The following is a 12,706-nucleotide window of genomic DNA, read 5'->3' as shown; positions in this document are numbered from 1 at the left end:
GTGTGTAATTAAAATCCCAATTCGGATCTGGTCCAGACGTTATTGTTTCTTTTAATTCTTGTAGTTTGCAAGAATCAAAAGAACCACCTATTGGCCAACAGCCATCTGTCCATTCGTACACATCATAAGTAAATGGAAAGACCGAGTATGTGCCTTCTTCTCTCAAGACTATATCTGCGGGGGATCTTGGTGGCACTATAGGATCGTTTTTTTTTTTACCATAGCGGGTTCTTACCAGGTCCGCTCTTTTTTTAATTTGCTTAGATACCGTTATTGTCACCTTAGCGTCCCGTTTTGATGAATGGGCGTCCATTTTTACTCTTCCTTATGATTGAGTCAGACGTTCTTTTGAAAAGAAGACACAAACAAATTAATACAAATAAAGGAATACACACACAGCTGATACAACAGATAGGGATATACGAAACAAAATACAATCACTTTTGTTATCGTTTTACGTCATGAATTCTTTAATGCTAAAAGTAGGCTATGTTAATGGTATTTAATACTTTTAAAACTTGTGGAACTCAACGCAAATGGAGACCACAGATCTGTTTGATAAAGTAACAAAGAAATGTTACCTAACTGAATGATATTAATATATTTTGTACAAATTTGTAAATCAGAGTAAAGTCAATGTCTCAAAGGAGCCCGATTTATTTATTTCTATGTTAGTTTCAGGGTACTCACTCGTGGTTTGTCAATCAAACCAGTTTGAAGAATAAACTTTTGTGGAGTTGAATTGTCCTCTGGTTCTGGATCAGTGTCCTGAACTGCTACGATTTTCGGGCATTCGTTCCTTGGACATTGCTATTTATCTGAAAAAAATCAATACGATCTCTCAGATCATATTAATACAACTCAGCAGTAAATCTATTACAATCGCATTCAAATACATTTAGAATTTCGGGACGGCGTAAAACTGCTTCTCCAGCGCTGTGGAGAGAAGAAGGGTCTACAAGAGGTTGTAGACAACATGAAAGCAAAGCATGGAAAGAAAGGATAGAAATACGGCGCGAAAAATACATAACATAACAATTGGGATGAGACACTACGATATTCTTTATATATTTTTCTTTTCACAAACGAGGGGGGCCTATTCCCTCAGTTGTTTCAGTGCCATACTTACCTGCTGGCACTGTTTGCGTCCGTAAAGGCCGGACGTTATACCACTCGTCCACTTTTCTGAAAAAAGATAAGTTTAGTCACATGACAAGAAAAGTTGAACAGTGGTTAAATCAAATTTTCCGCCGTCGTTGGTGTCTTTAGGTTGGGAGGCTCCTCTATTTTATGTACATTTCATTCAGGTTCAAACAACATGAGGCCACTCAATTCATCCTACTTGGTTTTCCCGTGGGTGCAATCATCAGCCCTATGTGAAATAGATCTCTGTCCATTCATCATACCTTTGAACCGTTTCTGTCAGTGCAGAAACGGTGCAAAGGTCCGGGTCAAAATTAAATAAATTCTTCCCGTGGGTGTAATTATCAGCCCTATTTGAAATAGATCGCTATCTATTCATCATACCAGTGAAAGGTCTGTCAGTACAGAAACGTTCAAAGGTCCTGGGTCAGAAACGTTCAAAGGTCCTGGGTCAGAATTGCATAACTTCCGAGGGACGTACATTACCCATTCATCTGAGGTCCAAGCAAATACATTCACTGGTTGGCCGTATGTGGGGTCCCAAACTGTTTTATTACTGGGCTACTTACTGAATGGGTTCTACTTGGGATACACAGTTCATTAACACACCAACGTAACTCTTGTAATGTACGTAGTTCTTTGGAGGGTTGTTACTCTTACTGAGAGTAATCAAAACGTCCTCCGCCAACATTCCTGCATTCGTCACATAACAAGAGCCAATCTGCAGAGCGAAATCTTGCTAATGATTCGCACGGCACAAGCTTTCCATTCGTAGTAAAAAACAGTCTACTACTGGCCAATCATTGATGCCTACGTAGTACGGATTATCAATTCGTAGGGATTCCTAATTCTTGGATATTTTAGCAAAAAATATCAGACAGAGCCTCCGCCTAAATAAGAATTTAAATGAAACCTCATGCTTTTAGATCGATCTTCCCGAGGGCGTTATCTTAACCCTTATATAAAATAAACCACTAGTTTACATTCATCAGACCAAAGGCAGGCAACTATGTCCACTTATCCCCTCTTTAGCTGAATAGTTGTTTTAGTGCTAATCGCCTCCAAAGGTCCGGGTCAGATCCTAATCACATGTGTTTATCTATTTTCCAAATTCAGGATCCCGTCAGAGGGTCAGAATGGCAAGATAGTCATTTAAAAAAAAAACATAACTTACCAGTCTGATGATCTCATATTTGGATCCTGCCGACAACGCCATTTGATGAAGAGAAAGTTCTCTCACGGACACGTCGGACAGCGAAATATTTGATTTAATCTTAAGGCATGATCATGGGAAAAGTACTGGCAGCAAAGTTTACCGAGAACACATTCGATGAAACAATAGGTGAACAACATTCTTATAGGGAACGTTTCCAGGGTAGGGAGTGGGAGTGACCTAAGGCCAAGTCAATTTGTAATACAATGGGTGATTATTGGACATGTCTGCAGGTTTGTAAGACATGGTGGCTGTAAATAGTTTACACAACAAAGAAGTCAGTCGATTGACCTGGTCACAAAACCAGACTTACTGGCTCCAGTGGGAACTTGAATACGAATTAACTCAACCTCTCTCAGTTAAGGGAGGAAGGGATTTGTTTTAAGATACAGGGAGAATGAATACAGTTCCTTCTAATGTAATAATTATGTAAACAAGGTTAATATAATTTGTATGTGATTGTATATTTATAGTTATGATTGATATTTCTACGACAGGATGGCATCTTAATGGGCGTGGCCTGTGACTTTAATCACCAAATTTCATGGATGGAATGTTTGATTTGAGTGGGACCAAATAAGTGGATGTTGGGGACCAAAGGTCCAACTGCTCATGTAAAATGAAGTTGATTGACAAAACAACATGGCCGCCAGAGGCTCAAAATCGTCCAAAATTAACTTGATGCCAAAGGACAAGGTTACCTTAAACCAGGGGTTTTCAAAGTGTGAGAGAGTGAGCCCCCCCTCAGAGAAAAAAATTCAGCTGAGCCCCCCCCTTATTTTACACATTTAAAACGTCTCTGATCATAATTTTCAAACATTTGAAACATATTTTTGAAACATTTGAAACATATTTTTGAAACATAATTTTGAAACATTTTAAACGTTATTCTGAAACATTACATCTTTGTGCGTTTTTAAACACATTTCTTAACACAATTTAACAACTTTATCTAAGCATGTTTTAGCTTAACCTTTTTTAAATACATTTGAACATCTTAATCTGTGTAAACTGCCAGTCGAATCAGATATGCCTTTTCAGTCCAGAGATTCTACTATTCGGCGGGATTTGTTTACCGGCGTTGCTATGGTGACCTAAATTATTATGAGCAACTGAAAACGATGCCGGTTTGAAACTAAAAATGTGATTCTGAAAAAAGTATAAATGCTATCAAAATTCCGTTTAGATAGTATTGAAGATACAAGTGTGTAGATTTGTTTAATGGTTTGAACGATAGTAAAAGGTTGAAAAAGGAATGAGTTACGATGTCTAGAAATAGGTGTATCAGAATGGGCTGACGTCTTCAATGAAAACAGCTGAAAACGAAGCGGTATGAAACTAAAACTGTGATTCAGAAGAAATTTTAAATGATATCGAAATTCTGTTTAGATATTATTGATGATACAAGTGTGTATATTTGTTAAATGGTTTGCACGAAGATAAACGGTTGAAAATTGATTTAGTTATGTTACTTCTACAGTTGAAGTACGACTGATGATTTGAATCATCGACTTTCAGTTTTTTTTTCGGGTTTATTTTTTTCTCACGTCGCGCCCCCCCCTGAAGTACTCTGGCGCGCCCCACAGTTTGAAAACCACTGCCTTAAACCAATCATCAAACTTGGTGTAGTCAAACGCACATGGGTCAAGATGAACCCCTCCAAATTGTATCTATATCGGGCTATAGGGAGCAGTAAAACGATTAACTGAAAATGCAACCTCTCCAAATTGTACCCAGATTGGGCGATAGGCGGAGCTATATCAATTAACTGAAAATGCAGACTTTGGACGGACATATTATCTGACCTTTTTCTTCTACAGTCATGAAATCCTGTAGACATTTGTATCTCCTCATGGTTGAGCAAATGTTCCTAGGATACCCAGACCCTGTAGCAAAATGGCGGCTGGACGTCCAAATTATCAATCATCCCCATCTTGGTGTATTTAAAGAAGCATAGGTCAAGGTTAACCAGGCTAAAGTTAATCAAAATAGGACTATAGGGGGCGCTAAAGCGATCAAATGAAAACTTTAAAGAATCATAACTCCTCATCCTTTTGACGTATGGTCACGAAATTTTGTTTGCCCATCAACGGATCCAAGCTGACGCTATTCCAGCGTTACCAACCGTATGCAAACAGGTCTTAATTGTCTGCGTCAGGTTCTTAATGGTCTGTCCGGGTCTTAACGGTCCGACAGGGTCTAATTGGTGGGCTTTAGGCTTGGTACCCGTAAAATGCTGCTTGCAGCTTTAATATTAGTTTTGTGATCGTTTGACGCCAAAATCAAAATCGCAATAAATATTTTATGAATCGCCCAGCCCTACCTCAGAGGTGAGTTTCTAGCAAGTAATAATTGGTTCTCTTTCGCTGTACTTCAGAGAGGGGGCGTGAAATGCTGGAGGTTTTTGGGGCCGTCCATCTTTCTCAGAAATGGAATTTACTTTTTGAGTCTTATATCCATAGTGATGAACTCTACTATGGAGTGTGTTACAGGGTTTCCAACGGCACTTTACAGTTTAGGCGGCCGCCTGAGCAACACACGCCTGCCGCCTTAACTACATTTTTTTTTTTTTGTAAATATTATATAAAAGTATAAAATATTCTAAACTTCATTCACTCTGTGTTTATAGATCAAGAAAGACTTGCGGCCTGGCAGCCTGATTGAACGGAGTATAGCCTGTAGTAATGCTATACGTCAGCTCTGCCATAAGAACTGTGATCCCTTCTTAAGGCGCGGCTGCGGCAAGAATCAGATTAAAAATGGAAAACTGAATCTAGGGAATATCTGAATATTCTGGTACTCCCTACGGTCTGCTGACCATAGTTGCGAGCAAACTCTTTACAAAAACGTATGAAAGGTGTTAACCGGACGTTCTTAATCCCTAGTTGGAGGGAAGCAGAAGCCATCTTGTATTGACCCGTTTATTCCTCCTCAGGGTGAGGCCTGCCCAGAGCAAAGTGAAGAAGGACGCCAAGAAGGACCTGTTTGGGTTTGACGACCCCGACGTCCAGCAGGGAGCCGACCACAGCGACCAACCAGCGGGCAGCTCCAATTACAAGATTAAATACTTTGGCTTCGACGACATGAGCAACAGCGACAGCGAGCATGATGAGGCCCCTGGCGAGCACGCCATGCTCTCCAAGAGGAGGAAGAAGGCCAAGAGCGTCATGGAGTTGGACATGGTGGAGTCCCCGGTCTCCATGGAAACACCCGTGGACAGCCCGCCCGACCCCTTTGACAGATGGAAGGCCCTGGAGGAACTGGAGGCTAAGGAGAAGAAAACCACAGAGATCCGGCGGCCAGACAGAAGTATGGGAACAGGTTAGTACCAACACCCTTGTACAGTGCTGAGGGGCCGGGAGGCTGAGCTGATGTTAACTCTGTTGATTCAGAGTGGGCTTCAGAGGTATGTGATGGCGTTCCACGGTGGAGGTTGGCCAGTCCATTCAGTGTGTGCACCATACAAACACACTTTGTGCTTAACAGACTTCCATGAGCACCAAGTTGAAGAACCGACATTCCATTACAAACTAGTGTAATGCCATGTACTCACAATTACCAGTATACACAAATGTCTATTTACACCACCTTTCCACTAAACATTGTCCATGTTGAGGAAGGTAGCTGCTTCCCTCACTCATTTTTAATAAACTTACTGTTAAGCCCCATTTAAGATGCCCATTAGGGTTTTGCCGATGGACGACCGACATCACGATGGAGAGCCACCAAAGTATTTTCTTTCCAAATTTTTATTTTAAAAAGAAAATATGTTTGTGTCTATGTTAAATTAAATGGTTTTATATCTATCTAACAAATTCTGTTGCAAAGAGAAGGCGCGCAGCATCAATACCCTAATTTAAAAAGATTAGTTGGCCAACGCCAACACATTTTTGCCTATTGTAAATTGACATGAGACCTTGTAAACGTTCACAATCCTGCTCTATGCCCTGTGATAGTTTGTTTATCATCATTTCTATTAACTTCTGCGTGGCGCACAAGTGGTCATGAAGATTGGTCGTCTGCCCATCTTTTGCGCGGATCACACATTAGCAGATCTTGCAACTTCAGTCGTGTCCCTTGGCTGTCCACTCATCAGGTCTAAATCCCAAAAATGTCCATATAGGCGAAGTAGTACCCTTTTTAGCAATCAACGCCATGTTTCAACTCTTAAAGGGTAATTCCGGTGTAAAATGGATTTGGGATATGTTTTGTGTGATAACGAGTTGAAACGTTCGTTTTGGAACACAAAAAACGCATGTAGGCGCTTTCTTCAGTTGGCTGTTTTTAGCAGATTCTATCAAAACGCTATAAGCTTGGAACAATGGGGGCAGTGGTTATGGTAAAAACTAAATCGCTATTTTAAATCACTTAAATGGCTAAAAGTAGCCCGACACTTCTTCGGTAGTATAATAAGGGTCTTAACATATAAAACAAGGCATTGAGAACTTTGTAAGTGTACAGATTGTTTATTAAAAAGGACATTTTATGCACACAATACCATCAGTAGCTCACCCGTCGACACCATTTTGTTTTTAAGACTCGATAAGTAGATTGCCGAACACAGAGCTTGCGTGTTGCTGGCGAATGTCACAATCTCTGTGTTCGTCCATCTACCTATCGAGTCTTGAAAACAAAATGGCGTCGACGGGTGATCTACTGATGGTATTGTGTGTATAAAATGTCATTTTTAATAAACAATCTGTACGCTTACAAAGTTCTCAATGCCTCGATTTATTTGTTAAGACCCTCATTATACTACCAAAGAAGTGTCGGGCTACTTCTAGCCTTTTAAGTGGTTTAAAATAGCCATTTAATTTTTACCATAACCACTGCCCCCTTCGTTCCAAGTTTGTAGCGTTTTGATAGAATCAGCTAAAAACAGCCAACTGAAGAAAGCGTCTATATGAGGTTTTTGTGCTCCAAAATGAACGTTTCAACTCGTTAACATACAAAACATATCCCATATCAATTTTACTCCGGAATTACCCTTTAATTGGAAGCTACTTTTTTTTTCTAACTGCAAAAGCCCGGATGAGTAATTAGTTAGCTTATTCAAATAACACAATTATAGTTTTTAAGTAGAAAAAATATTTATCTAAAGAGATAGTAAAAAATGCCAACACCACCACCACCAACGTATCGTTTAGTCAATGAAACGTCCTTCAATTTCACCCATGCTATACTGCCAATCCACTTCAATACGACTCAAAATGTACCACGTGTTCCCAGAACTGAATGAGGGATCCCATTACGCGAGTGTTGAGGTGACTCAACACTCAGTTTACCTCATACTATGAGGAATGCTCATCTCTACCCTCTGAACAAATGCTATGCCTACCTCACCATGGAACCGCCTTGCAACACTTGACAACCAGTGTCTCTTATGTATTTCTATTAATATATATATATGACTCATACTTGGGTTACAAAAGAAAACGTGTGTAACCCATTATACATCAGCTGTTTCATCACCAGTGTCCTTGTTCCTGTTCTTTAGCTGATGCACAAAATCCATATCATATTGTAAACCAGGCAGAAAAAAATTCTGTGCTGGCTTGTATTTGCATGGCAGATTGTCAAATATTTCAAACATAACTGCCCCAGGGAAGAGTATTTTATAATCATCAGAACTGTCTTTTGAAACCGAAGTTACCATTTCCTTGATGTCTGATTTCCTCAACTTTCCAAACCTGTGGGTCTGGTCTTGTGTGTATTAATGAGTACATTCTGACCTCATGTTCCGTGTGTTGTCAGACTCCCTGGCAGAGAGCCTCAGGGTGGCCCAGGCCCTGCTCTCCCCAAGGAGGCCAGCCAGCAGCAAGCAGGCTGACAAGAACCAGGAGAGCCACCGACGCATCTTCAAGAAGGTCAGGAGCCTCGTCCTCTCTGTCCATCCCAGTGCCATGATCCCCCTCTTCAAGAACACGGCTCACCAACTCAAATGTACTTTATTCCCCCTCCATCGTCTGGATCAGATGTTTAAGTCTGAATCTAATGTCTGGACTAAAATATGTAGGTGGGACTGCAAAATCAAAATCACTTTATTTTCATCTCTAACCTTGACTCCTATCAGGTCACATTAAATAACGACACCTTCACTGTCGTTTTTGAAATAAGTTGCTTGCTCTTTACAGCAGAACTAATCTGCATAGTCTAGTACGCCATCGTGGCTCTTCGTTTTAGCCATTTTCCCAAACTGTAGGAAAGTGTGACAGCCACGCACACACGCACGCACACTGACACACCAAACCCCTACCTCTCTTCTGCTTTACTAAAAACGTACCGTTCCGAACCGTCACACTGATATGAACCGACCTGTGAATTTTGTGAACTGTTCCTGTACTATATATTGCACGGATACTGCATTTTTTTTTTTAAACGTTTTTTGAGCTTGGGTGTTTCGTCTCTTTGTTTTCAACACTTGTCATTCATTCATGGGCAATGGGGAGCACCAGTGCTCCCCAGTGCCCATGACCTGCATCTGAATGACCTCTTTAAGTCACCTTTTGGTTTTAAGAGCCGGTGAATCCCCAATGCTGTAATTTTCTTTGTTGCTTTAAACATGGCTATGTCTTTTAGTATCCTCAACAATAACCTATCTAGTAATCTATGCCATTATCTCACTGGAAAGACTGTTATTGGGTGAAGACGGGATGAAGATCCTTTGTTTTTGCCTGTCTCCCCAAAACAGTATGTGACCGTTCCCCTCTGCTTCGATGCAGGTCACCCCCTTTTCGTGAAGCTGAAGTGCCTGCTCTTTAGAGCGTCTGATAAAATGACTAAATGCTCGATGCTTCTCTGTGTCTTTCCCTACCGTTCTCAGTGAGGTGGTACAGGGACAGCTCCCAGATGGGCAAACTTCTGTATTGAGGCTTAGGTACGGTGGCTGTGGTCTCTTTGCTCAGCATTACATTTGGCCTTAAAGGAGACATATTATAGTGTTTTACCAACTAGTAAACATAGTATATGAGTTACAGGAAATATGTTTTTGAAGCTGTTTGCTGGAAATGGCTTTTAGGAAAATAAATCTTGCCTACCGCTATTAGCCTCTGTTTCAATCCCTTCAGAATGTGCCGTTTCAGGTGTCTTTAGCTTAAATGTAAATGAGCTGCTGCCCATTGACAATGAGCAGAGTCAGAGTGAACCACAGCATGGAGGAAAAGTGATTGTTGCCATTTGCGGACTCCCGGATCTCTATCTATATAATATTATGCAATAATAATTAATTTAACCGCAAGCGATGATTGATGGGGTCAGAGCAAAATGAAAAGTCAATAACATACTAATATTTTTCTGGCATTTAGAGAGGTGGAAATGTTCCCCAGATCCCCAGATGTAAATTAAACTCCCTGATGGGAAGAGTTCACTGTGGAGCTGTCATTGTGTCGCTGTCGTCTTGTTCCTGGGATTTATTAGCAGGCTACACTGTGTCGGGCTGCTATGAGATCACGATGCTAACGTAGCTGCTGAGGCTATCGCCATCCGGATTTAACCCTGCCCTACCCAAAGGGGAAAGTCGGCGGTGGGAACGCGAGCCGTAACTGAGCTGCTCCGAACCGCACCTTCACTACTCCACCAAGCCGCACCTAACCGACCCGCACTTGCCGGAACAAATGCGGCATAAGATGATGTTTTGCTACTTATTTTTTATTTGTAATTTTCTTCAGATCACCTTCTACAGCAATTACTTCAACTTACAAACAATATCCTTAACAATGGGTCATAACATTAATACGCTCCTATGTGTATCTAGTCAAGTCAACAGGAGAATATGTCCAGGAAAAAAAAGAACATCGAAAATTAACATGTAAACAGAACAAACATCTACTTGAAACAAAACATGGGATGTAGACAAGTTCACCTGGCAGATATAATCAGGGTTTATTCCATAAGTCACATGGTTGCTTGAATGTAATTTGAATTTGACTAATGGGATTTTACTAGAGATGTCCGATATTATCGGCCCACCGATATTATCGGCCCGATATTAGCATAAAAATGTAATATCTGTCAATATCGGTATCGGATTTTTTTTGCCTTAAACCGATTTTTTTTTTTTTTTTTTTTTTATAGCTCAAATAAATGTTTTTAAAATTGTGCAGTACAGTGCACATTGTAATTGACTCATATTTGTGCATTTATTCAATTAAGGTTATTGAGTTTTAGTTAAAGAAACATACTGCTATGTTGCACATAGTTGTTTCAGGTACAATGTTTTATCATTTGTGAAGTCAAGTTTGCCCTATTTGTTGTGGGCATTGTCAAGATTATCTCAGGGAGAGTGTAATCCAAACTGTTGTCTGAGACCATTAAAAAAATAAAAATAAACATGGCACTTTTCCCTTTTGCACAGACAATGTTAACATTTGGAAAGCCTTGTTGCATTCAAGAATGGCATCCATTGGGGCAATCACAATTAACATTAAAGCATGTTGTGTTAATTCCACAACAGGAGATATGTAATGTTACCTAATTAGGTTTGAGGAAAAATAACCCAAATATCGACATCGGTTATCGGCTGATATCGGGAATCGAAAATTTAGAGTTGGAACAATATCGCATATCGGATATCGGCAAAAAAGCCAATATCGGACATCCCTAGATTTTACTTATCGAAATGCCTCTTACTTGGCAACAATAATCGTTAATTTTTAGGGCTAGGGTTAGTATTTAAATGCTGTAATAGGCCATATAGTCTGCGGGGCTATAGCCTGTAATGTTCCCGTTGATTGGATTCCTCTGGTTACCTATTCTCCATTTTATAAAGACTAACCCCAACACTATCAAAACCTTTTTTAACAGAGACCGAGGACTGCTCTCTTTATCTCTCCCTCACTCTTAGTCTCTCCTTTCTCCCTGTTCCTCTATCCTCTCCCAGCCTTTGGGATTAAGACTATTAAGTTAATGTCCTTGGTTTGGAGGCGTTGCAGACTCCGGCAGAGAGTTTTAGTGGGCTCCGGTCTGGGCGTGTTGCCCGTAATGCCGAAAGCATCCCACCATGCTCCTGACTCGGCCCGTCTTTGGGCTGAATGGGGCAGGCGGTTGAGCTCATTATAGAAACCATAGCTGTGGGAAGGGACCACTCTGCTTGATGAGTCCTGAGGTAGCTTCACTGCATGTAGCGGCCTCAGTTTTGAACAGGAAAGTGCTGGGAGAGACAGGATAGTGCTGGGAGAACAGAAGTGTTTTCAGATGTTTTTTAATAGAGTCCAGACTGTTGGCCGAGCAAATGATATTTGGCATCTTGTTCCAACATTGAGGCAGTTGGAATGAGAGCAGTTCGCTAATTTGATAAACGCAGAGGTCTAGAGGGGATATATGGCTGGATTAAATTAAAGAGGTAAAATGTGCTGACCAGTAAGAACCCTATGGGCCAAAGTCAGGATTTTACATTTGATTTTTGCTTCAATGGGGAGCCAGTTTAGTGATACCGACAGACGTGTAACATGTGCCCTCTTAGGCTCTAGAAAAGAAGGTGGGCTGCTGTGTACTGGATCATCTGCAATGGCTTGATAGATCATGCAGGGAGACCAATTAGAGCGGAGATACAATAGTCTAGTTTAAACAAGACCATAGTTTGGACGAGGAGTTGAGTTGAGTATTGTGTACGGTAAGGTTTGATCTTCCTAATATTGTAAAGTGTGAATCTGCATGACTTGGTGATTGCAGAAATATGATCAAAGGAGGATAGTCCATTGTACTACTATTGCACCTAAGTTCCGTGCCGTGACCAGTTGGGATAAGAGAGAATTAGTCACTGGACATTATTCTGATGGGTAATGTTTGGCTTGGAATACCCGGCAAATAATTTTTCTAGGTTTAGCTGCAGGTGTCGATTTTTCATCCATACCGAAATGTCATGCAGACAAGCAGAAATCCTGGGATTTTGGAATCTTCTGGGGGAAAGACGGATACAATTGGGTATCGTCTGCATAGCATTGATAACTGAACCCATTGGAAGTAATTATTTTGCCCATTGAGTAGGGGTGTAACGATACATGTATTTGTATTGAACCGTTTCGGTACGGGGTGCTCGGTTCGAGTACGGAGAGGCGTACCGAACAAGTTTCCATACAGACATTTTAAGTAGAGCAGTGGTTCCCAACCTTTTTCTTGAGGTTGGTTTTAACTATTGTAAACTTTGGCAACCCCCCCCCCACCCCCCCCCCCATTACAAAAAAATCTAAAGGAACTTACAAACACTAAGGGAATGTATCTTCTTTTTATTTCAATATAATCACTGCTAACATAAAAAAGAACATGAAACATGGCGGCATGGAACAATGACGAAACCTGTGTAAAATTGCAATAGTATAAACTTCAGAACTTCAGAACTTGTTATGATTTAGC

General features: G+C 40.7%; 1 protein-coding gene across 1 annotated transcript in view; it reads left to right on the top strand.

Moving 5' to 3' along the window:
• LOC115531643 (wings apart-like protein homolog) overlaps nucleotides 1-12,706 on the top strand; it is an 85,448-nt gene that overhangs the window by 54,070 nt on the left and 18,672 nt on the right. The window contains exons 4-5 of the mRNA XM_030341001.1: nucleotides 5,292-5,677; nucleotides 8,111-8,223. Of these exons, the coding sequence (XP_030196861.1) occupies nucleotides 5,292-5,677; nucleotides 8,111-8,223 (499 nt within the window). The remainder of the gene's footprint in view (nucleotides 1-5,291; nucleotides 5,678-8,110; nucleotides 8,224-12,706) is intronic.

The sequence above is a fragment of the Gadus morhua genome, chromosome 18, assembly GCF_902167405.1.
Source record: "Gadus morhua chromosome 18, gadMor3.0, whole genome shotgun sequence".
NCBI classification, from domain to species: Eukaryota; Metazoa; Chordata; class Actinopteri; order Gadiformes; family Gadidae; genus Gadus; species Gadus morhua.
The sequence above is the reverse complement of the archived record's forward strand: the minus strand, read 5'-3'. Positions and strand labels throughout refer to the sequence as shown.